This window comes from Scyliorhinus torazame, chromosome 3 (assembly GCF_047496885.1).
Source record: "Scyliorhinus torazame isolate Kashiwa2021f chromosome 3, sScyTor2.1, whole genome shotgun sequence".
In the NCBI taxonomy this organism is placed as follows: domain Eukaryota; kingdom Metazoa; phylum Chordata; class Chondrichthyes; order Carcharhiniformes; family Scyliorhinidae; genus Scyliorhinus; species Scyliorhinus torazame.
Window position 1 is genome coordinate 291,392,431 of NC_092709.1, and position 26,727 is coordinate 291,419,157.

Consider the following 26,727-nt stretch of genomic DNA (forward strand, 5'->3'; position numbering starts at 1 on the left):
TGAATGCTCCGAACATTTAGATACTTTTAATGTTCCTTGTCTCAACCCTACTTTTCTTTGCAGTGTCATTATCTGATACAGGCCCTTGTATTACTTGTCTTATTCTACGCGCTGTGTTTTTCTCTTGTTCTTGATTCCTCCTGCTCTGAATCTTTACATAAGTTCCTACCCTCTGCCATATTAGTTAACTCCCCCCCCCCCCCCCCCCCCCTCCCCTCCCCCAGAGTGTCCTGTATCCTCCTTGTGTCCTTGTGACCTTTAAAGTGAGAAGGGGGACCTGAAGAAACATTTTTTCACCCGGAGGGTGGGAATATATGGAACGCGCTGCCTGAGAGGGTGGTGGAGGCGGGTAGTCTTGCAACTTTTAAGAAGCATCTGGATGAGCACTTAAATCGCCCAGGCAAAATAGACTGTGGACCAAGTGCTGGTAAATGGGATTAATATAGATTGCGATTTGATGGTCAGCATTGACATGGTGAGTCGAAGAGCCTGTTTCTGTGCTGAATGACTCTCTAACTCCCATAACCGGGTTTTTTTCCCATTGCATGGTGGTGAAAATAAGTGACTGGTGATAAAATCTTTCAACGTGGTGAAATTATTTTTCACTTTTGGCCTGATTTCACATTTGGGATTCAGAGCATCTTCAACCCAGTTTATGGAGGCCTTTGAAGTAGTTGATGCAAGAATTGAACTGGATTTTGTGTTGAGAATACCTGTGAGACTATCAGCTCACCGATATTATGGAGTAAATCAGATGGGCAGTTTCCGGAGTATGCGTATCTGCAGTTAAATGGGGGCATCAGGTAATGTTTACCTGTGTTACCCTGGTCTTCCACGGACTGTGCTCAGTGCTTTGCCAATAGACATGGCATTGAAATCCATGTGAGAGCATGTAGTTACCCAGTTAACATGCCAAATAATGTTAGTGAATTTTTGCTGATGTGTGAAATCATAATAATTACTCTAGCACTGTGAATTTACTTCTATATGTGTGGACTCTCATTCCTTCAGAATATAAATAGTATTGGAGATTTTGAGCAAACAAATCCCTTTTACCTTTTCTAGGTAAAACATATATAGGTGCAGGATTGGACCAAACTGCCTCCTTGAACGTGCTCTACCATTCAATAAGATCATGGCTGAACTTCTGCTTCCTATATCCCTTGATTTCCTGAGAGACCAAAAAAAATGTCCATTTTGAATCAGCCTTGAATTGAACGCCACCAGCTCAGAGTACTTTGGACTGCATAGGGGAATGAAGCAGGAGTGTCCATTATCCGTGTTCTTGTTCGCACTGGCAATTGAGCCACTGGTCATCACTCTCAGACCGGCAGAGTGGTGGACGGGCATTTGGAGAGGGGGCAGGGAGCACAGAGTTTCACTCCATGCTGATGACCGGGTGCTCCTCCATGTATCGCACCCCCTAGCCAGCATGGAAAAGGGATTTTGTGGAGAGTTTGGTGCCTTCACAGGGTACAAACTCAACCTGGGGAAGAGCGGAATCTTCCCGGAGAATTTCAAAGGGGAAGGAGCAGAGCTGGAGGAACTGCCATTTAAAATGACCCAAACCCGGTTCAGATATCTGGGGATACAGATAGCTCACAACTGGATGAGCTCCAGCCTGGTAGAGGAGATAAAGAGTGTCTACTAAGATGGGACTGAATTCCACTCTTGCCAGCAGGAAGGGGGCAGACGATCAAAATGAACGTGCTGCCCAGTTCCTCTTCATATTCAGATCGCTCCCGATCTTCACCCCCAAATCCTCTTTCACCAAGGTTGATAAGCTAATCATGGTCTTTGCCTGGGGGGAACAATCCCTCGGGTATGGAAAGCCATCTTGAAGAGAGGGTGACACGTGTGAGGTCTGGCCCTGCTAAACCTCTTACTCTACGAATTGGGGGCAAACGCAGAGAGGGTAAGCAGGTGGCTGAGGGAGCCAGAGGCGGACTGTGTCCATATGGAAGCCTCCTGCACGGGAACGTCTCTCCGGGCTCTGGCCACGGCCTCACCCCCGGCTCCCCCTGCACACATACCCTAGGATGGTAGTGGTTACATTAACGACCTGGAATCAGTTCAGGCGCCACTTCAATCTCGGTGATATGTCTGTAGAGACCCCCAATTGCAACAATCATAAATTTACACCGGCTAGGATGGACACCATGTTTAGGACATGGAAAGAGGACAGAGGGACCTTGAGGATGAAGGACATGTAGGTGGACGATAGAATAGCGACTCTGAGGAAACTAACAGAGAAGATCCAACACCCAAAAGGGAATGAGCTTCGGTACTGCTTGATTTTCTCCGCAAAGAAACCAAAATGTTTCCCCAGCTACTTGGACACACACTTTTAGATATGATGGTGGCGCTGGGCTGGCTGGGAGGAGATAAATGTGGCGACAGAAACGGCCGACTTGCAGAAAAGGTCAGGACCCCGCTGGACGAAACACAACGGAAATGGGGGGGATGAACTGGGTGTGGAGATGGGGAAAGACTCTGGATCGAGACACTGCACAGGATCAACTCCACTTCCTTTTGTGCAGGGCTAAGCCTGCAAGCCCTTCAGAATCTTATGTTTCAATGAGATCACATCTCGTGCGTCTAAATTCTCAAGAGCATAGACCCAATTTACTCAGCCTTTCATCGCATCTGGCATCTGTAATTTCTCTCTTTCTTTCTCATAATGCATCTTTCTTGTCCTCATGTTAGTCGCTTTTGGATGATGATAAAATGAAGTAAATCTAATTTCTATTTCCTAGTTTAAAATCTCTGCCTTTCGGTGATATTCCTTCAATTAGATTTTGGTTGAAGAGCCATGCTGTTGCTTGTCCTCTTGTCATATGCCACAGATCCTGTGTAGAAGGGCTCTTGCTAGATCACTTAAAAACTGCAAGTCGCCACTCCAAAACCCCACACGAGTACGGTGAACCATGTATGCCGTTCTTTGCCACTCGCCACAAAATCTAGTGCATTCTGTTCCATCATTCCCTGTTTCCAAGACCCTTGCTCTGAAGAACCAATGGTAGTGCAAATTTATGTTTTTTTTAATAAACATTTTATTGAGGTATTCATGGTTCTACTACAACAACAAAATAAACAATGTACATGAAATTATAAACATAGTGTAAAAGACATCTTCCTTACAGGTCCCACCTTTACTAACCCCCTACTCTGAACTAAGCTAACCCCCAATCTTCCCCCCCCCCCCCTTCTGCTGACGGTTAATTTTCCCCCCAAAAGTTGACAAACGGCTGCAACCTCCGTGCGAACCCTAACATTGACCCGCTCAAGGCGAACTTGATTTTCTCCAAACAGAGAAAGCTAGCCATGTCAGTTAGTCAGATCACCGACTTCGGGGGCTTTGAGTCCCTTCAAGCTAATAATATCCGTCTCCGGGCTACCAGGAAAGCAAAGGCCAGAACGTCTGCCTCTTTCTCCTTTCTCCTCCTGGATTACCGGTCTTCCGACACCCTGAAAATCACCACCTCTGGACTCGGGGTCACCCTTGTTTTTAACACCATGGACATGACGTCTGCAAACCCCTGCCAGAATCCCCCAAGCTTCGGGCATGCCCTGAACATCTGGACATGGTTTGCTGGTCCTCCCGCACATTTTGCACACCTATCTTCTACCTCAAAGAACCTGCTCATCCGGCCACTGCCATGTGGGCCTGGTGAACGACCTTAAATTGTATCAGGCTGAGCCTGGCACATGTTGAGTAGAGTCAACGCGTCCGCCCAGAGGGGAGAGGGGGTTCCCCTGTCTCGTCCCCCGATGCAGCCTGAAATAGTCCGATGTTGACCTGTTCGTCTGTACGCTCGCGACCGGAGCCTGATACAATAACCTGACCCAGTCAATAAAGCCCCTACCCAAATCTAAACTGCATCAGTACCTCCCACAGATATTCCCATTCCACCCGATCAAAAGCCTTTTTTGCGTCCATTGCGACCACTACCTCCACATCCCTACCTTCTAGGGGCATCATAATTGCTTTTCTAATTGAAGGGCTGTGACCAGTGGTGTTCCACAGGGATCAGTGCTGGGACCTTTGCTCTTTGTAGTATATATAAATGATTTGGAGGAAAATGTAACTGGTCTTATTAGTAAGTTTGCAGACGACACAAAGGTTGGTGGAATTGCGGATAGCGATGAGGACTGTCGGAGGATACAGCAGGATTTAGATTGTTTGGAGACTTGGGCGGAGAGATGGCAGATGGAGTTTAATCCGGACAAATGTGAGGTAATGCATTTTGGAAGGTCTAATGCAGGTAGGGAATATACAGTGAATGGTAGAACCCTCAAGATTATTGAAAGTCAAAGAGATCTAGGAGTACAGGTCCACAGGTCATTGAAAGGGGCAACACAGGTGGAGAAGGTAGTCAAGAAGGCATACGGCATGCTTGCCTTCATTGGCCGGGGCATTGAGTATAAGAATTGGCAAGTCATGTTGCAGCTGTATAGAACCTTAGTTAGGCCACACTTGGAGTATAGTGTTCAATTCTGGTCGCCACACTACCAGAAGGATGTGGAGGCTTTAGAGAGGGTGCAGAAGAGATTTACCAGAATGTTGCCTGGTATGGAGGGCATTAGCTATGAGGAGCGGTTGAATAAACTCGGTTTGTTCTCACTGGAACGAAGGAGGTTGAGGGGCGACCTGATAGAGGTATACAAAATTATGAGGGGCATAGACAGAGTGGATAGTCAGAGGCTTTTCGCCAGGGTAGAGGGGTCAATTACTAGGGGGCATAGGTTTAAGGTGAGAGGGGCAAGGTTTAGAGTAGATGTATGAGGCAAATTTTTTACGCAGAGGGTAGTGGGTGCCTGGAACTCGCTACCGGAGGAGGTGGTGGAAGCAGGGACGATAGTGACATTTAAGGGGCATCTTGACAAATACATGAATAGGATGGGAATAGAGGGATACGGACCCAGGAAGTGTGGAAGATTGTAGTTTAGTCGGGCGGCACGGGCTTGGAGGGCCAAAGGGCCTGTTCCTGTGCTGTACATTTCTTTGTTCTTTGTTCTTTGTAATCACATTTAATAACTTTCTTACGTTGGCCACCAACTGCCTACTGTTAACAAATCCCGTCTGGTCCTCCCCAATCACGTCCGGAAGACAGTCTTCAATCCTAGAGGGCAAGATTTTGTCCAGCAGTTTGGCGTCCACGTTTAGTAGGGATATCGGCCTGCAGGTCCCTCATAGCTCCGGGTCCTTGTCCCGCTTTAGGATCAATGAGATCGTGGCCTGTGACATCGCCAGGGGAAGTACCCCACGCTCCCTTGCCTCATTGAATGTCCTCATCAACAGCAGCCCCAATATCCCAGAAAACCTTTTGTAGAACTCCCCGGGGCTTTATCCGACTGCATGGACTTCAGCCCCTCTCCTATTTCCTCCAACCCGATCAGGGCCCCCAGCCCTTCTACCAACCCCCTGTCCACCTTCGGGAAATTCAGCCCCCGAGAAAGTACCTCATCCCCTCCGGCCCAGCTGGGGGTTCCGACTCGTATAACCTGCTGTAAAACTCCTTGAACGCCTTATTAACCCCTGTTGAATTTCTGACCAGGTTCCCGTCCCTGTCCTTTACTTTCCCTATATCCCTGGCTGCCTCCCTCTTTCTAAGCTGCTGCGCAAGGATTCTGCTGGCCTTTTCCCCATGTTCATAGATCGCCCCCCTCGCTTTCCTCACACTGCCCTCCCTGTAGTTAACAAGCCAAACTTCGCCTCCGTCGCTCCCTTAGAAGCCCTGCCTCGGCGGTCTCCGCATACCTCCTGTCAACCTGCAATATTTCCTTTATCAATCGGTCCGTCTCTGCTCTGTCTACCTTCACCCTGTGGGCTCGTATCAAGATCAGTTCCCCTCTAACCACCGCCTTCAATGCCTCCCAGACCACCGCCGCCGAAACTTCGCCCGTGTCATTGACTTCCAGGTAGTTCTGAATACATTTCCTCAGCCGCCCACACACCTCTTCATCAGCTAAAAATCCCACGTCCTGCCTCCAGTGCGGGCGCTGGCTATTCTCCTTGCTAACCTGTAGGTCAACCCAGTGCGGGGCATGAGATTGTGATCGCTGAATACCCCGTGTCCAATACCCCCGTCAGTAGAGCCCTGTTCAAAATTAAGAAATCAATCCGGGAGTACACTTTATGCACGTGTGAGTAAAAGGAGAATATCTTCACTCTTGGCTGCCAAATCTCCATGGGTCCACCCCCCCCCCCCACCATTTGCTCCATGAACCCCTTTAGCTCCTTCGCCATTCCTGGCACCCTGCCCGTCCTTGAGCTCGACCGGCCTAAACCAGGGTCAATAACTGTGTTAAAGTCCCCTCCCATGACAAACTTGTGCGAATCCAGATCTGGGATCTTCCCCAACATCCTCTTTATAAACTCCACATCATCCCAATTTGGCACGTGCACATTCACTAGCAAGCCCTCCAGCTTCCCACTGACCATATTGTATCGGCCTCCCACATCCGCAACTATTCTTCCCGCCTCAAATACCACTCGCTTATTAATCAGGATCGCGACCCCTCTAAGGTGCGTCTCCTGTAACATTACCACATCCGCCTTCTTGTCCCCTCAAATGCGCGAACATGCATGCCCTCTTAACCGGCCCATTTAGCCCACTCACTCTCCATGTGATCATTATGTAAACCAACCCCTTCAGCAAGCCATAACACCTGCTCATCCCCCACTGCACTTCTGTGAGCTAGCCCGCCCAGCTAACTTGGTGCCCCCTGCCCATGGTGGCAGACATTCTCCCACCTATTGTTTCCCCCCCTCTCCCCCCGGCTCGGGGGTACATATTCAAAAGAAAAGCATTCCTAACACAATTGCCCGAAAAAACTCCACGACAAAGAAAAGATCAAACTGAAGATCCAACATCTAAGAAACACACCTCCATCCCCCATCAGTGCAAATGTAAACTTTAACTCACTCTGCTCTGCAACAGGCCCCAAATCAATACAGAAGGCATTACAAATAACATCCGAAAAACAAGAAACTTTTTTTAACATGAGCGCAGCAGAAAAGTTCAAAGTCCTTACTCCGCCACCGGTCCTTTCCTTCTAGCGAAGTCCACCGCTTCCTCAGGCAACTCAAAATAAAAATGTTGCTCCTCACACATGACCTAAAGACGGGCCGGATACAACAGTCCAAATTTCACCTTTTTCTTAAAAAGGGTCGACTTTATCTGGTTGAACCCCGCTCTTCTCCTGGCTACATACGCACTCAGGTCCTGATAGATCCGCTGATACTGTTCTCCCATTTACAACTCCGTGTCTGCCTGGCCCACCGTAAAATACGCTCCTTGTCCAAGTACCTGTGGAATCTCACCACCATTGCCCATTGGGGGATGGGGGGGGGAGGGGGGGGGGGGGTCTACTCGCAGCTTCCTCACGGCTTCCTCACAAGCGCTCTGTGAGCCCTGTCCACCTCCAAGGGTCGGGAGAACGTCCCATCTCCCAGTAACTTCTCAAACATGCCCGCTATGTATGCCCCAGCATCTGCTCCTTCGGACCCCTCCGGGAGACCGACGATTCTCAAGTTCTGCCGGCGGGACTTATTCTCTAGGTCCTCCACCTTCTCCAGGAGCCTTTTCTGCTGGTCTCTCAGCATCCGCACCTCCACTCCACCACAGTTTGATGTTCCTCCTGCGCACCTTCTCTACTTTCTGGATCACCCGGTCTTGGGATTCCAGTCTAGGTTCCAGCCGCGCAGTCGATTCTTTAATCGGGTCCAAGCATTCCTCTTTCTGCTTGGCAAAGCCCTCGTGAATGAACTGCATCAGCTGCTCTGTCGACCGCTGGATCGTCAAGCCAGGACCCCGGTCGTCCGCCATGCTTTCTCCCGCTGCAGCTTCAGCCCAAGCCTTCTCTGTTTGTCTATTTCTTCCTTTGCGAGCACTTCTAGTCCGCCTCCTCAAGCACCGATATAGGAATCCACTCCACAATTGCCTCCACCATCAATTTACCGAATCAAGTCCGATTTTAAAAAATCGGGGAAAAAGGTCCAAAGGTCCGACCCAAGCGGGAGCCACCAAATGTGCGACCTACTCCTTCATAGCCACCACTGGAAGTCCGTGCAAATTTATGTTTCAATTGTTCATGGACTTCTGTACGATGGTGGTACAAGTGAGGAGTTCCTTGCAAGGTTGAAACCTCAATTGGGCACACTTATTATAATGCAGCAATTACGATAAATAACCAGCTTCAGATTTTAAAAGCATTTAACAAATGTCCTTTCACGCATAAACAATTTTTGTTTGTCCTGCAAGGTGTTTAATGTTGCTTGCTTGCTGAACACCCCTTACGCAAACTATAAATGGGCATCAAACTGACATTTGAGCAGCTGCTTAAGGCCAGTCTTTCAGATTTTTCTCATGTTTCTTGCTAATTGGAGGTACCTTTCACATCTATGGCATATTCTGCCACCGCTTCTCACAGAAGACTGGTCCTTTGTCCTTTTGCCCATCATGGTAGATAATCTTAGTCATAGAACTTACAGAAACAGAATGTGTCCAATTGACCAAGTTTAGCTCAGTTGGCTGTTCAGCTGGTTTGTGATGCAGAGTGAGGCCAAGGGCACAGGTTCAATTCCTGTCCCGGCTGAGGTTATTCATGAAGGCCCTGCGCTTCACAACCTTGCCCCTCACCTGAGGTGTTGTAATCCTCAGGTTAAATCACCACCAGTCAGCTCTCTCCTTTGAAGGATGGTCATCTGGGACTATGGCTACTTTACTTTTACATTTGACCCATCGCCAGTTCTAGCTCTTCACCTGGAGCTATACACCATAAACCCATTTCTCCACCTAATGAAATTTGTCTCTCTGTAATGTTACCTTACTTGCATATTCTCAAACTGGCGCAGCAAGGTTCACTTGGAGGAAAATGAAGGCGAGAAAATGCAGGGAGAGTGAATGGAATACAGACAATATTGTAACAACTTTCTGCATGTAGTGATATAAATTGCCTGCAAAGTTAACTATTCCAAAATACAATATTTGTTTGGACAAATCTCATTACAGATATGCAAAACAAATTATTTATTATGCTCTCTGCTTGGACTTGGGAGGAGAGAAATGGAAGTACAATTGGGAAATATCTTTTGGCCTTGTCTGCGATCTCCTGGTATCAGTGCTTGTTCACCCCTGCAAGAAGATGTATGCTTTCAGCACCTTTGCTAGCACTCTTGCTGATGCAGCCAGTGCTGATGCTACCAATTTGAGTTGCTGATGCTGTCATAAACCCCTTTATCCATCCAACCAACATTGTTATGAAGTTGTATCTGAAACTCTTGGACACTGACTTTTGTGGCATTTACATGCCAAATAACTTCAGTATATGGGATTTGTGTTTTTTTAAGACGTAACTGCACTGAACAAAACAAAACGCTACAAATTTTACTTTGGATTTCCTGTACTGATGACCTAACCACTGTATTGAATAAACACATACTAAATGCTGTATATTTGGCATTTGTCTCTTGTACATTTTCTTGATTTTAAGCCCCAGCGTCTATTGTTGAGACCATAATAATGGCATTTGAGTCTTCCTTATCAACTGGTACTAGACCAGCTATTTTTTAAAATTTCTCTTCCACCTTTCAGCCCAAGTGGTAAGAAGTTCAGGAGTAAGCCTCAGCTGGCTCGATACCTGGGAAATAGTATCGACCTCAATAGCTTTGACTTTCGGACCGGGATGATGATGGCGAATAAATTACAGAGGACGAAACAGCGCCTTCGGAATGAAGCAATAAATCAATCAAAGGTATTGTACCATTTCCGTATTCTGTTCTGGGTGTGTTTCAGATATACAATTTTAATAGCACTGAGTATTTTTTATGAATATTATCTTTGGAGTATCCATGGGCATCACCCGGTGCCAACGAGTGGTGGCTGCAGATCAGAGCCTTCCAATTCCTTATAAGGTGAGTTCTTATTGTTTACCAACTGGAAAGTGAAGGCAGTGTGCAGAGGTCAAATGTTTTTCCGCAGGGGAGGAGTTTCAGGTTCAGGTTCAAGTTGAATTGGATCGATCTTGTTCTTCCAGTAACCAATTAAACAGAAGCCTCCATATAGATAATGCCTACTTGTGCTTTCACTTGGAGAGCAGTGAATAGTCTGGGATGAGATGAGGCCTCACTCCAAATATGGAGGGAAGGAGAAAGAATGTAGAACTGATCATTGGCATTTGACTATATTGACTGTTAAAATAATTACATTTAGCATCACAATTCACATCCAAGCTTAATGGGAATATATTTGTTTTGTTTTAATGGCATTTTCACTAATTTGTGCCATTGCCTATTTTATTTGCACATGTAATTTCTTCCTCCTAAGTATAGCTATATTTATCTAGCCCTTTGCTGCTTTATTTTAATTACAATTGTGATTTTAAGTTGAGAAGATGAACAGAATGGATTTATTAAGTTTGCTTTTGCACCCATTGGTTGGAAAACATCAGCTGAATACAAGCTCTTTAATTTCCTCTACATACTGATGAGAAATGCTGACAATATAAAACATGAGTGCATTGTTGCCATTCTCCTATTGTTTTCAGACTTTAGAATACACATTTAGGTTGGTCAATTAAAACCCATTGTATATAGAATCCACTGGGACAAGGGACAGCATTCCAGCATTCTGGTATTGTGACAGTTGTCTGGCTATGATGGCCTTTTCTGTGCTTTTGGTCAGCCTGGTGTCAGACATGAGCAGATACCTTTCGCTATGTTAAAGAAACCCATCAATGTGATAATCTTGAAATTAAGCAACATAGAAACCCACACAGCCAGAATTTATAATGTGGATAGTTTGTTTTCTGATGCGGTGTGATTATCATAGATTGTCATAGAATTTACAGTGCAGAAGGAGGCCATTCGGCCCATCGTGTCTGCACCGGCTCTTGGAAAGAGCACCCTACGCAAGGTCCACACCTCCACCCTATCCCCATAACCCAGTAACCCCACCCAACACTAAGGGCAATTTTGGACACTATGGGCAATTTGGCATGGCCGATCCACCTAACCCGCACATCTTTGGACTGTGGGAGGAAACCGGAGCACCCGGAGGAAACCCACGCACACACGGGGAGAATGTGCAGACTCCGCACAGACAGTGACCCAAGCCGGGAATCGAACCTGGGACCCTGGTGCTGTGAAGCAGTTGTGCTATCCACAATGCTACGTGCTGCCCAAATGCGTGTGCCTGCAAACTAATTCCCAAACTGCCCAGGAGGCTTTGGTTTGACATGTGTGTAGCTACTCCGTGTTTTGGTGGCACATATGCTGAATTCCAGAAATAACCCTGTAGATAATTGGGGCTTCCTGAACCTTCGGTGTTGGCAACATGTGTCTAATGCCATTTGGGACATTGGCCTGCAATCCTGTTTGGCGCTGAGTAGGAAAAATCTTAACTCTGAGGCTTTTGCTCCAGGCCCCATTAATAATCTAGGATAGCTAGTTAACTTCGAGTACTCAAGGACACATCTGATGCAGGTATTGGAGTATTAGGGAGGGTTGAATTTAGGCAGATCATTTTGGAACCATCTACCCTGTTTGGGAAGACCCAACATTCCTTTCTGCTTTCTTTTCTTCGCCCTCCTCCAAAAGAGAGCAGTATGTAATTGTAAAAGAAAGCCTTTAACCCTCCTTAGAAAGACAACTGCTACTGGGAAATTCTCAAGAGCTCTGTGGTGATCAGCAATGATTTGAAACAAAGTGTGGTAATACAAAGCATTATTGTCATTCTCCTAACCATAGAACGTTGATTCCATCATCTGAGATGCAAAGAAAACTTGAGCAGCTGCCGTTTTTTTTCTTTGTATTCCAGTCATGAAAGGCACTGAATAATGGATACAGGGACAAATGCTCTGATATCTAACCGCCTGGTAATGCCTCAATGTTTCTTTAGTGGCTGTATTGAGAGCTGCCTTCCAGTATAATTCATGAACCTATTACATGATACTTTTCAATCTGCTTGCCAACTTGTGTGTCCTTGATGTGGCCTCTCAGTATCAGCCTCCCCGAACAGGCGCCGGAATGTGGCGACGAGGGGCTTTTCACAGTAACTTCATTTGAAGCCTACTTGTGACAATAAGCGATTTTCATTTCATTTCATTTTCATTTCATTTCATGACTGGACTCGACTAGACCCGAAGCGATGTGGCTGACTCTTTAATTGTCCTCTGAAATTGGCCTAACAAGCCACTTGGCAATTAGAGATGGGCAATAGACGCTGGCCTTGCCAGTGAAGCCTAAATCCCATGAATGAATGAAAGAAACCATAGTAATTGATTTTGTGCTGCTTCGCGAACAATTCCACAATCATTGTATCGTGTGAATACCGGGATGGTAGAAGGTGAATTGAATGGACCATGGCCATTTTGCATCTAGCAATTCCCATGTAATTCACACACATTTGGTTCACAGCTATCTCATGTATCTTGCACATTTCTCAGAGAATCCATCAGACCCTGATTTGAATCTTGTTGCTCAATGGAGCTGCATTGTCGGGAAGAGTGGCATGTGCATCCTGTCTCTGCTGCACCCTTGGCCCGGTTCCGGTATTGATAAGCTTCTGGTCACTGGTGATTCCCTCGCTATTGATCGTAGGGGAGTTAGAAATGTTGAAAGTCTGGGGAAGCCAGGTATTTTGGACAAGGTAATTGCAAGGTAGGAAATGTTGTCTTGATGTGGTTTAAATTCAATTAAATAATTAAATAATCTTTATTGTCACAAGTAGGCTTACATTAACACTGCAACAATGTCACTGAAAAGGCCCTAGTCGCCACATTCCGGGCCTGTTCGGTTACGTGGAGGGAGAATTCAGAATGTCCAAATTACCTAACAGCATGTCTTTTGGGACTTGTGGGACTCGGAGCACCCGGAGGAAACACACGCAGACACTGGGAGCACGCGCACAGACAGTGACCCAAGCCGGGAATCGAACCTGGGACCCTGGAGCTGTGAAGCAACAGTGCTACCCACTGTGCTACCATGCTGCCTGACATTCCCATTATTGGAGTTGTAAAATGGCATTTGTGGAATCATCAGCAAATGACCCCACTTCTGATGTTGCTCGAAAGGAATTCTGAAAGTGGTATCCATGGGCTACTTTGATGGATCTTTGACAATTATGATCATGTTTCTATGTGTCAGATGTGGCTTGTGTCACCGGAAGTTTTTTCTATTGAATTCCATTGACTTCAAAATTGCCACGGGGCCTTTTGGGCCATAATGCCCAAAACTGCTAATAACAACAATTCTTACCTCTTGTATCTGGCTCTTTTGGCCCTATTTGGATCAATGTTGTGATGAGGTCTGGAGTCGAATGGTTTTGGATAAATTGCTTTTCTGTTGATTGGGAGGAGGAGGCTGATAAAGCTGTAATTAACTGGCTTAAATTTGTTCTGTATATTGTAGCTAACACAAACCTTGACATGCATGTTCATATCTCTCATACTCTGTCTGTCTGTGCCTCCCCCCTCTTTCTCCTCTCATGTTAATTAACATTGACCCTACAAAACAATACATTAGCTTTCAGGTTTTTTAAAACCAAGACCTCCCTCTACAGGTTTAAGAAATGATTGCATATGTTGATACATACAATACAACAGGAAATAGGTTTTATACTCCTGTATGAAAATGTATAACCCATATAGCTACAACTTTTCTGTAATATGAAGTTTAAAAATGGAAATATTTTTAATTTGAACTAAGTAATGTAAGTAAAGTATCCGCCTGGAGATTTGGTGCTTAAGTAAAATGAATTATCAGAAATTGAATTGAGCAGCTTTGCTTAAGAGCAGAATGTATTGACATAATTAAAATTTAAAACACTTCATCAATTATGTTACTTGTTATTCAGGTCTGGGCATTGATGGTAATTTTTTAAACTGCGGTTTATTTTTCATTGACTTTTTAATTGAATTAATCTGTCATAACTAATACCCAAGATTTAAAATAGCATTTGAATGTGAAAATTATGTATATAGGTGTTGAGAGACGAGTTTAGTTTAAAACTCCCCAGCTAATGCTTAATCCTTTCAAACATAGGAACAGTGTAGGCCATTCAGCCTCTTGAGCCTGTCTCGCCATTTAATGGGATCATGGCTGACTGTGGCCTAACTCCATATACCTGCCTTTGGCCCATATCCCTTAATATCTTTGCTTAACAAAAGTCAGATTTAAAATTAACAAATGTTCTAGCTGCAACTGCTATTTGTGGGAGAGAATTCCAAACTTCTGCCCCCTATGAGTGAAGAGGTTCTTCCCAACATCTCCTTTCGGTCCAAGGTTTTGTATAGCTGCAGCATAACGTCTGAGTCTTTAAAAAAAAAAAAAAAAAATTTTTATTCAAATTTTTCACAAAATATCAACAACAAAACACAGAAAGAAAAAACCTCCCCCCCCACCCCCGGGTTGCTGCTGCTGCTGGCCATCTTCTAACGTTCTGCCAGGAAGTCTAGGAACGGTTGCCACCGCCTGAAGAACCCTTGCACCGATCCCCTTAAGGCAAATTTCACCCTCTCAAATTTAATAAACCCCGCCATATCGTTGATCCAAGATTCCACGCTTGGGGGCCTCGCATCCTTCCACTGAAGAAGAATCCTTCGCCGGGCTACCAGGGGCGCAAAGGCCAGAATACCGGCCTCTTTCGCCTCCTGCACTCCCGGCTCCTCTGCCACCCCAAATATTGTGAGTCCCCAGCCTGGCTTGACCCTGGAACCTACCACCCTCGACACAGTCCTCGCTACACCCTTCCAAAAGTCCTCCAGCGCTGGGCACGCCCAGAACATGTGGGTGTGGTTTGCTGGGCTCCCTGAGCACCTAACACACCTGTCCTCGCACCCAAAGAACCGGCTTATCCTTGTCCCGGTCGTGTGAGCCTTATGCAGCACCTCAAATTGTATGAGGCTGAGCCTCGCACAAGAGGAAGAAGAGTTCACTCTCTCCAGGGCATCTGCCCACGTCCCCTCGTCAATCTCCTCACCCCACTCCTCCTCCCACTTACCCTTTAGCTCCTCCACCGAGGCCTCCTCCTCCTCCTGCAACACCTGATACGTTGCCGAGATCCTCCCCTCTCCAACCCACACCCCCGACAGCACCCTGTCCTGGACCCTACGTGGCGGCAGCAGTGGGAACTCCCACCACCTGCCGCCGAACAAACGCCCTTACCTGCATATATCTGAAGGTGTTCCCCGGGGGGGGAGCCCAAACTTCTACTCCAGCTCACCCAGGCTCGCGAACTTCCCGTCAACAAACAGATCCCCCATCACACCTGCCCTGTGCCAGCTCAGGAATCGGGGACCACATCGAGGCCCCCACCTCCCCCCTGTGACGTCTCCATTGCCCCCAAATGTTGAGGGTAGCCGGGCTCGTGGTATACCTCGTTGGAGGAAGCGGCAGCAGCGCCGTCACCAGCGCCTCCAGGCTCGTGCCCACACAGGACGCCATCTCCAGCCTCTTCCATGCCGCCTCATCCCCCTCCATCACTCACTTACGCACCATCGCCACATTGGCGGCCCAATAATACCCACAGAGGTTAGGCATTGCCAACCCCCCCCCCTATCCCTGCACCGCTCCAGGAACACCCTTCTCACCCTCTGGGTCTTCTGCGCCCACGCAAACCCCATAACGCTCCTGTTAACCCGCCTGAAGAAGGCCTTAGGGATCAGGATGGGGAGGCATTGGAACAGGAACAAAAACCTCTGGAGCACCGTCATTTTAACTGACTGCACCCTACCCACCAGGGAGAGTGGTAGCACATCCCACCTCTTAAACTCCTCCTCCATCTGCTCCAACAGCCTCGTGAAGTTGAGCTTATGTAAGGCCCCCCAGCTCCTAGCCACCTGGACCCCCAGGTACCTGAAACTCCTCTCCGCCCTTTTTAGCAGGAGCTCACCAATCCCCCTCCAAACACCGTAAGGATCCTCATCACCTCCGGCATTCGCCCCACCGGGTCCGCCACACATAGCAGCAAATCATCCGCATAGAGTGACACCCGATGCTCCTCCCCACCCTGCACCAGCCCCCTCCAGTTCCTTGACTTCCTCAACGCCATGGCCAGGGGTTCAGTCGCCAGTGCAAAGAGCAGGGGGGACTGGGGACACACCTGCCTCGTCCCCCGGTGTAGCCGGAAATACTCTGACCTCCTTCTGTTCGTGGCCACACTCTCCACCGGGGCCTCATATAGCAGCCTCACCCACCTGACGAACCCCTCCACGAACCCGAACCTTTTCAACACCTCCCACAGGTACCCCCATTCCACTCTTATCAAAGGCCTTCTCCGCATCCATCGCCGCCACTATCTCCGCCTCCCCTTCCATCGCCGGCATCATTATAACATTCAAGAGCCTCCGTACATTAGTATTCAACTGCCTCCCTTTCAGGAACCCCGTCTGATCCTCGTGTATGACCTGCGGGACACAGTCCTCTATCCTCATGGCTAAAATCTTTGCCAGCAACTTTGCATCTACATTTAGGAGTGAGATCGGCCTATATGACCCATACTGTAGGGGATCCTTGTCCCGCTTCAGGATCAGAGAAATCAGCGCTCTAGACATCGTCGGGGGCAGAGCCCCCCCTTCCCTTGCCTCGTTGAAGGTCCTTACCAACAGTGGGCCCAGCAGGTCCGAATACTTCTTGTAAAATTCAACCAGGAACCTATCCGGCCCCGGTGCCTTCTCGGCCAACATGTTCCCTATCCCTTTGACCAACTCCTCCAACCCAACCGGTGCCCCCAACCCCGCCCCCTGCCCTTCCTCCACCCTCGGAAACCCCAGCCGGTCCAGGAAGCGACCCATCCCTCCCTCTTCCAGTGGGGGCTCAGACTGGTACAGTTCCTCGTAGAAGTCCCTGAAGATCCCATTGATACCCACCGCACTTCCCTCCTCCATCCCTAACTCCCCCGATCTCCCTAGCTGCCTCCCGCTTCCGAAGCTGGTGCGCCAGCGTCCGGCTCGCCTTTTCTCCGTATTCATATACCGCCCCTGCGCCTTCCTCCACTGCGCCCCTGCCTTCCTGGTGGTCAACAAATCAAACTCAGCCTGGATGCTACGCCACTTCCTAAGCAATCCCTCCTCCGGGGCCTCCGCGAACCTCCTATCCACCCTCACCATCTCCCCCACCAACCTCTTCCTCTCTCTCCTCTCCGCCCTCTCCTTGTGTGCCCTAATGGAGATCAGCTCTCCTCTGACCACTGCCTTCAGCGCCTCCCAGACCACCCCTACTTGCACCTCCCCATTGTCATTAGCCTCCAGGTACCTCTCTATACACTCCCGTACCCGCCCGCTCACCTCCTCGTCTGCCAGCAGCCCCACCTCTAGGCGCCACAACGGGCGCTGGTCCCTCTCCTCCCCCAACTCGAGGTCCACCCAGTGCGGAGCATGATCAGAAATGGCTATCGCCGAGTACTCCATATCCTCCACCCTCTGAATCAGTGCCCTGCTCATGACAGAAAAGTCAATCCGGGAGTAGACCTTGTGGACATGGGAGAAGATTGAGAATTCCCTGGCCCCCGGCCTCGCAAACCTCCATGGGTCCACCCCTCCCATCTGGTCCATGAACCCCCTCAGCACCTTGGCCGACGCTGGCCTCCTGACCGTCCTAGACCTAGAGCCATCTAGTGCCGGGTCCAGCACCGTGTTGAAATCCCCCCCCCCCCCCCCCCCCCCCCCCCATTATCAGGCCCCCTGTCTCCAAGTCCGGAATCCGGCCCAGCATGCGGCGCATGAACCCCGCATCGTCCCAATTCGGGGCATATACATTGACCAACACCACCCGCTCACCCTGCAGCTTGCCACTTACCATCACATACCTACCGCCATTGTCTGCCACAATGCTCGACGCCGCGAACGACACTCTTCCCCACCAAGATCGCCACCCCCCGATTTTTTGCATCAAAACCCGAATGAAACACCTGCCCTACCCACCACTTTCTCAACCTTACCTGATCCACCACTCTCAGGTGCGTCTCCTGAAGCATGGCCACACCCGCCTTCAGCCCCCTCAGGTGCGCGAACACCCGGGCCCGCTTGACCGGCCTATTCAGTCCCCTTACATTCCAGGTTATCAGCCGGATCATGGGTCTACTCACCCCCCTCCCCCGCCGACTAGCCATAGCCCTTCCGAGGCCAGCCACGTGCCCGCGCCCCCCGCACGACCCGTTCGCCACAGTGGCAAACCCCCGCCCCGACCTCCTCTACCAACTCCAGCTCCCCCTTGGCCATTCCAGCAGCAAACCCCCCCAGCTAGGTCTTCCCAAGCTGCATTGCTACCCCCCATTGCACTCCCGTAGGTCAGATGACCCCGGCCACTCCCGCCGCTCCATCGACCCCCCCAGTGTGGAACTGCCCCCCCCCCCCCCCCCACCAGCAGGCTCTCATCCATTCCACTCCCAGCGCGGGAGAAAAGCCCGCGCTTCCCAGCTCCGGCCCCGCCCCTTCAACCCTAAGCGTGGGAAAAAGCTCAGCCCCGCCTCCTCTGGCGCAGCTCCCTTTCCAGGCCTGGTCCCACTACCCCCAACTCAGGCCTCTTTCTCCCCCCCCCCCCCGCCCCGCCCCTTGCGGGCCCCCATCTCCCCTACCGACCATCAACCCCCCAAGCGGTTTACCTACCCCCCCCCCCGACGAGCCCACCCGGCGGTCCTAATCAAAACAATGCCCAATCAACCACCAACAAACAAAGAACCCCCCCTCAACACAACACAACAATCCCCAACCATCCCTCCGCCTCGTCCCCGACCCTTAGTCCAAGTCCAGTTTTTCAGCCTGAACAAAGGCCCACAGCTCCTCCGGGGACTCTAAATAATGGTGTCGGTCCTTATAGGTGACCCACGGACACGCCGGCTGCAGCATACCGAACTTCAGCCCCTTCCTGTGCAGCACTGCCTTTGCCCGGTTGTAACTGGCCCTCTTCTTTGCCACCTCCGCGCTCCAATCCTGGTAGATTCGGACCTCCGCATTCTCCCACCTGCTGCTCCGCTCCCTCTTGGCCCACCTTAACACACACTCCCAATCAGCAAACTGGTGGAACTGCATCTGCACCGCCCGCGGCGGCTCGCTGGGCTTGGCCCTCCTCGTCAGCACTCGGTGGGCCCCCTCCAGCTCCAAGGGCCCCTGAAAGGCCCCCGCTCCCATCAGCGAATTCAGCATACTGACCACGTAGGCCCCCAAGTCCGATCCCTCCAGCCCCTCCGGGAGACCCAGGATCCACAGGTTCTTCCGCCTCGACCGGTTCTCCATCTCCCCGAACCTCGACTGCCATTTCTTGTGGAGCGCCTCGTGCGCTTCCACCTTCACCGCCAGGCCCAGGATCTCGTCCTCGTTCTCCGAGACCTTCTGCCGGACATCCCGGATCGCCGCCCCTTGGGCCGTCTGGGTCTCCAGCAGCTTATCAATTGAAGCCTTCATCGGCTCCATCAGCTCCGCTTTCAGTTCCTTAAAACAGCGCTGGAGAAGCTCCTGCTGCTCTTGCGCCCACTGCCTCTATGCTGCCTGGTCTCTGCCCGCCGCCATCTTGGTTCTCCTTCCTCGCACCTTTCTTTGCTTCAATGCCACTTTTAAAATCGCCCCACTCCTGGTCCAATCCATACACTATCGGGGGAATGATGCTGTCCCCTTCCCACACCGGGAAACGTCGAACAAGCGCCATTATGGGCCCTAAAAAGAGCCCAAAAGTTAGTTTTTAGCAGGAGCTGCCGAACGTGTGAGTTAGCTCCGCATAGCCGCAACCGGAAGTCCTAACTTCTGAGTCTTTATATTCCACTCCTCTAGATATAAAGGCTCGCATTCTATTAGCGTTTTTGATTATTTTCTGCACTTGTTCCTGGCGCTTTAAGGATCTATACATCTAAACCACCAAGTCTCTTTGGACATCCAGTGTACCTAATCTCTTTCCATTTAGAAAATGCCCTGCTCTATTCATCTTTGGTCCAAAATGGATAACCTCACACCTGCTTACATTTGAATTCCATCTATCACGAATTAGCCCGTTCACCTAGTCTGTCAATATCTCTTTGCAATTTTATGCTATCATCTAGGCTGTCTACAATGCCACCTAATTTGATATCATCGGCAAATTTGGATATATGACTTTCTATGCCATCATCCAAGTCATTAATGAAGAATATGAATAATTGAGGTCCCAACACATCCCTGTGGGTACACTACTAGTCACCTTCTGCCAATTAGATTATCCCCACTCTCTGAAACCTGCCCATTTCTGATCATGTCAATAATTTGCCCTCAACTCCGTGGGTTCCCACTTCAGTTGACAGTCTCTTGTGTGGGACTTTATTAAATGCCTTCTGGAAGTCTATATAAATAACATTCATAGACATTGCCATATCCACTACCTTAGTCACCTTTTCAAACAATTCAATAAGATTAGACCGGCATTACCTTCCATTTACAAATCCATGCTGGCTCTCCTTGATCGTGTTTTTCTAGGTGTTCAGTTACGCCATCCCTAATTATAGACTCCAGCAATTTCCCCACCACAGATGTTAGGCTAATTGGTCTGTAATTCCCTGGTTTCCCCCTTTCTCCCTTCTTTAAAAAGTGGAGTGACAAGTGCAATTTTCCAATCCAGAGGGACTGCACCTGAATCTAAGGAACTCTGAAAGATTATAATTAACAGCTGTACAAAGTGGACCCTTACTTCCTTTAACAGCCTTGGATGGAAACCATTAGGCCCTGGGGATTTGTCACTCTTTAGTCCCATTAATTACCTAGTTACTTATGCTGTACTTAACGTTAATTATATTAAGTCCCTGTCCTCTTGACTGTTAATATTTTGGGGACTTCCGGCGAGTTGTCCTCTTTTTTTATAAAATATTTTAAACAAAGAGATCCAACAAACACAAAAAATCCACAATAACAACCATCTTCCCCCAAGTATAAACACTAACTATCATGGTCCACGTAACGACTCCATCTCAAGGTTCTCCTTTCATTGGTTTTCCTACCTTTATTCGTCAGTTCCATGCCTCTCCCTTCCCCCCACCCCCACCCATTTACAGCCTAATTTTCCTTGTAGAAGTCAATGAACGGCTGCCACCTCCGAGCAAACCCTTGTAACGAACCCCATAAGGTGAATTTGATTCCCCGCCATGTCGCTGATCCAAACCCCCAACTTTGGAGGCTCTGCGTCCCTCCATGACATCTGCGAATCCTTGCCAAAATCCCCTCAGCTTCGGACACACCCAGAACATATGCACATGGTTCGCAGGATCACCCCCACACCGCCCACACCTGTTCTTCACCTCTTCTAGAAACCTGCTTTTCCGGGTCACGGTCATATGAGCCATGTGGACCACTTTCATCAGGCTAAAGTGGCGCACGACGAGGATGCATTGACTCTCCTCAGGGCCACCTCACATAACCCGACTTGCAACTCCCCTCCCAACTCTTCCTCCCACTTCCTCTTCACCTCCCCGATTGGGACCCCTTCCCCCCCCTCCGTCAGTTCCTTATATCTTTCCGAGACCTTCCCCTTTCCAATCCCTATTTTTGACATCCCCTTGTCCTGTAGCCCCCTTAGCGGGAGACGCGGGAAGCCCGGGACTTGCCTCCGAACAAAATCCCACACATGCAAGTACCGGAATCCATTCCCGCCTGGCAACTCAAACTCCTCCTCTAGCTCCTCCAAACTCAGGAAATCCTCCTCAATAAAAACATCTCCGAATCTCTCGATCCCTGCCCTCTGCCACCTCCTAAAGGCCCTGACTGCGCCTGCGGGGCTTTCCCTGCGCAAATAAAACCTGAGATTGTCGCATTCATCTTCCTAACAAACGCCTTAGGGATGAAAATTGTGAGACACTGAAAAACGAACAGCAATCTCGGGAGGACTGTTATCTTCACAGTATGTACCCTGCCCGCCAATGACAGCGGGAGCACGTCCCACCTTCGGAAGTCTCTTTTCACCTGCTCTATCAACCTGCCCAAATTTAAGTTGTGAAGCCAACCCCAATCCCGTGCCACTTGAATATCCAGGTACCTAAAACTCCCTCCCAGCACCTTGAACAGCACTCCCTCAATCTCCTCTCCTGCCCCCTTGCCTGGATCGCAAAAACCTTGCTCTTGCCCATATTTAATTTATAACCTGAGAACCAGCCAAATTTCTCCAGTAGCCTCCTAATTCCTGCAATCCCCCCCCCCCCCCCCCCTTTACAGGTCAGTTATATAAAGGAGCACATTATCCACATAGAGTGATACCCTGTGTTCCACCCCCCTTCTCACTATACCCCGCCAAATGTTCGATGTTTGCAGCGCCATTGCCAATTACTTTATGGCCATGGCAAGCAGTAGTGGAGAGAGTGGACATCCCTGTCTCATCCCCCGACACAGGCTAAAATATTCTGATTGCACCCAATTCGTCCTTACATTTGCTACCGGTGCCTGATAAAGCAACCAGACCCATCCACAAATCCCTGCCTGAACCCAAACCTTCCCAGGACTTCCCACAGATATTTCCACTCCACCCAGTCAAAGGCCTTTTCTGCAACCTTGGCCACCACCACCTCGACCTCGGCCCCTCCGCAGGCATCAATGTTACATTAAGGAGCCGCCGAATGTTGGTCGCCAGGTGTCGTCCCTTAACAAATCCTGTCTGGTCCTCCCTTATTACCCCCGGAACACAGTCCTCTATCCGTGTGGCCAAGATCTTTGCCAGCTATTTTGCACCTGAATTTAGCAGGGAGATTGGCCTATACGACTCACAGCTTTCCGGATCTTTATCCCGTTTCAAGATATGGGAAATTGATGCCTACGATAATGTTGGGGGGAACACTCCCAACTCCTTTGATTCATATAACAGCCCCAGCGACCAGGAGAATTACTTATAGAACTCAACCGGGTAGTTGTCCGGTCCCGGGGCTTTGCCCGATTGCATCGCCCCCAACCCCTCTATAACCTCCCCAAGCCCAATTGGAGCACCCAGACCCTCCACCAACTCCTCATCTAAGCGTTGAGCTGGTCAAAAAGACACAGCCTGAGTGAGTCAGACGCAGACAGAGTGAGAATTTGAAACTTGGTAATTTGGTGCAGTGAGGTAATTCGGTGAAGAGTGGGAGAAGGTGCTTTTTCCCTACTGTTTTGTTCTCTCTTTCTTCTGGCCTGTAACTTTTAATCAGCAGGGAGAGAACCTGAGAACATCTGAGACCCTCAGAAGGTAAGTAAGTGATTTTTACTCATTTTTACTTTAATTACCTTTTCAAATTGTGTGTGTGTGGGGTGGGGGAAACTGAAGTGACATCACAGAAAAGCTGTGACCTGAGTGGCTGGTTGGGAATCTACACTAAATTAAAAAAAATTAGCATTGGTAACTAATTAAACATAATTACTTAATTATAATTTAGAGGGGTATCTAAACCAGAGATCGGAGAGTACTATATTTAGCTTTCACATTTATAGTAGAAATCTAGTGCGAGGAAACAGATAGTTAGAGCTGTTGGGGAGAGTTTAAACTAATGTGGCAGGGGGATAGGAACCGATGCAGGAAGTTGGAAGGTAGTAAAACAGGGACAGAAACAAAAGGCAGTAAGGGGGAAAGTGTAAGGCAGAGAAGCCACAGTCAAAAATCAAAAAGGGCGACAGTACAAGGTACAGTGACTGAGGGGAGTTCAGTGAATAGGACCAGGAATACTAAAAGGAATAAAACAGGAAGTGAAAACATTAATGGTAAGCAACGCGGCAGGTTGTTACATGAAGATATGGGTTCAACGACAAGGAAAATTAGGAGAAAGGTTAAGAGGAAATATAACTTAGGAGAGGTTACTGATCGAGGTGTTAAGATTCAGAACAGAGGTAAAAAAGCCAACATAACTGTACTTTACCCGAATGCTCGTAGTATTCGGAATATGGTAAATCAGTTGATGGCGCAAATCATCGTGAATGACTATGATTTAGTGGCCATTACTGAAACATGGTTAAAGGATGGTCACGACTGGGAGTTAAATATCCGAGGGTATCAAACTATTCGGAGTGACAGAATGGATGGTAAGGGAGATGGTGTAGCTCTGTTATTTAAGGATGACATCCGGGCAACAGTAAGGGATGACATCGATGCTATGGAGGATAAGGTTGAATCCATTTGGGTGGAAATCAGGAATAGTAAGGCGAAAAAGTCACTGATAGGAGTAGTCTATAGGCCACCAAATAGTAACATTTGGGGGATTTTAATCTACATGTCGATTGGTTTAACCAGGTCGGTCAAGGCAGCCTTGAGGAGGAGATTATAGAATCTATCCGCGATAGTTTCCTGCAACAGTATGTAATGGAACCTACGAGGGAACAAGCGGTCCTAGATCTGGTCCTGTGTAATGAGACAGGATTGATTAATGATCTCTGTTATAACCTGCCTACTTACGATTGGCTGGGGACTAATGACTATCCCACAATCCTGTGGGAGTATGAACTTCCCCAATGAGGGGGGCGGAGAAACTCCTAATATAAATAAGCTGGCCAGTTCAGGAACCAGCAGGAAGGAGAAGGTAGCAAGGGAAGTTACTGCTACTGTTATGTATATATTGTTACAGTAAATAAATGTTATTACTTTGTATCCTTAAAACTCGTGCTGGATTCTTCGTGGCCCTTACAAAACTGGCGACGAAGGTAAAAGTAAATAGCTGTCTACACTGCTGAAGCCACCTCCCTGGATTTTTGTTGGATACAGGTTGGAAGTTGTTTTCTATTATACCATGCCTCTGTACGGACGTTTGGATGTTTTTGATGCTGCGCTGGAAAGCTGGAACCAGTACACACAACGGATGCGTTACTATTTCCGGGCAAACAATATCACTGAAAACGAGCGCCAGGTGGTCATATTGCTCACCGCCTGCGGCCCGCATACGTTTGGGGTGATTAGGAGCCTTACGTACCCAGCTGCGCCGGACACCAAAACGTTTGACGAACTTGTGAATATAGTGGGGCAACACTTTAACCCAACCCCGTCCACGATAGTCCAGCACCGGTTTAATACCGCTGAGAGGACCCCTGGAGAATCCCTTGCCGATTTTTTTATCCAGGCTACGCGGGATTGCGGAATACTGTGACTATGGTGAGACCTTGTCAGAAATGTTACGCGACCGTTTGGTTTGCGGTATTAACAATGCAGTAACCCAGAGAAGGTTGTTAGCGGAGCCAACATTGACTTTTCAACAGGCAATACAAATAGTCTTGTCCCGAGAGAGCGCAGAGCGAGGAGTACAGGAGCTACAGGGAATGGAAGTGCATGCCTTGGGGCGCAACCCTTTCCGCCCAAAAACGTCCCCCCGCACTCCTGCGGTACCTTGGGCGAGGCAACGTCCGGACCGACGCCAGTGGCCATCGGACATTCCTCCCCGAAGGGAGCCTTCTCCAGAGCCAATGGATGAGGAGCCATGTCCGTGTCAGACTTGTAGGCGCCGACCCCGTTGCGGATGGCGGTCCTGGGGACGCCAGAGGCGCCGTCGTTCCGACCGAAACTGGGACCAGCCCAGGGGCCGTAACTGGGACCAGCCCAGAGGCCGTACCTTCCATGTGGATGAACCTGCGGCGACCACTCCAGAGGACGTGGAGACGGAGGACGACTGCCTGCAGCTGCATTGTGTGGCAGCTCCCTGTGTGGCCCCCATTAAGGTGACAGTACGGGTAAATGGCCACCCGCTGGAGATGGAGTTGGATACTGGCGCAGCGGTCTCTGTGATCGCCCAGAGGACATTCAACCGCATCAAGCAGGGTATACAGACTCTTACATTAACTGACTCACAGGCCAGGTTGGCCACCTACACTGGGGAACCACTGGACATTGCAGGAACTACAATGACCCCTGTTGTCTATGGACGCCAGGAGGGGCGTTTCCCACTTATCGTAGTGCGTGGCCATGGGCCCAGCCTGTTGGGTCGGGACTGGTTGCGCCATTTGCGGTTGCAATGGCAGCACATCCTCCAAACAGTTTCTGGAGGGTTGACTGAGGTGCTAGGACGATACCCAGAGGTATTCCAGCCTGGTTTGGGGAAAATAAAAGGGGCCGTAGCCCGTATCCAAGTTGAACCAGGAGCCACGCCGTGCTATTTCCGGGCGCGCCCAGTGCCTTACGCCTTGCTCGAGAAGGTAGAAGGGGAGCTCACTCGTTTGGAGAGTTTGGATATTATCAGGCCCGTCCGTTTTGCTGACTGGGCAGCACCAATTGTATCAGTAATGAAGCCAGATGCCACAGTTTGCTTGTGTGGCGACTATAAACCTACAGTGAATACGGTTTCCCGACTCGACCAATATCCAATGCCTCGCATCGAGGATCTCTACGCGAAACTTGCAGGTGGACTCTCATTCACAAAATTAGATATGAGTCACGCCTACCTGCAGTTGGAGCTGGACCCTGCCTCCCGACCATATGTAACAATAAATACACACCGGGGCCTGTATGAATATACACGGTTGCCCTTTGGAGTATCCTCTGCCTGCGCAATTTTTCAACGTGTTATGGAGGGCATTTTGAGAGGTTTACCACGTGTGGCTGTCTACCTGGATGACGTGTTGATTACAGGGACGTCGGAGCAAGAGCATTTGGAAAATCTGGAGGCTGTCCTTAGACGCCTTTCGGAGGCTGGAGTCCGTTTACGTCGCACAAAGTGCGTATTTCAGGCAAAAGAAGTAGTCTACCTAGGTTATCGGGTGGACCGCGAGGGTCTGCACCTCGTCGCAGAGAAGGTGCGTGCAATTCAACATGCCCCCACCCCGACTGACACTTTGCAT

General features: G+C 49.1%; 1 protein-coding gene across 1 annotated transcript in view; it reads left to right on the forward strand.

Annotated features, from left to right (window-relative positions):
- The window catches only part of mbd2 (methyl-CpG binding domain protein 2), a 216,558-nt gene that overhangs the window by 27,412 nt on the left and 162,419 nt on the right, over positions 1–26,727 (forward strand). Inside the window, exon 2 of the mRNA XM_072497410.1 lies at positions 9,600–9,759. Coding sequence (XP_072353511.1) covers positions 9,600–9,759 — 160 coding nt within the window. The remainder of the gene's footprint in view (positions 1–9,599; positions 9,760–26,727) is intronic.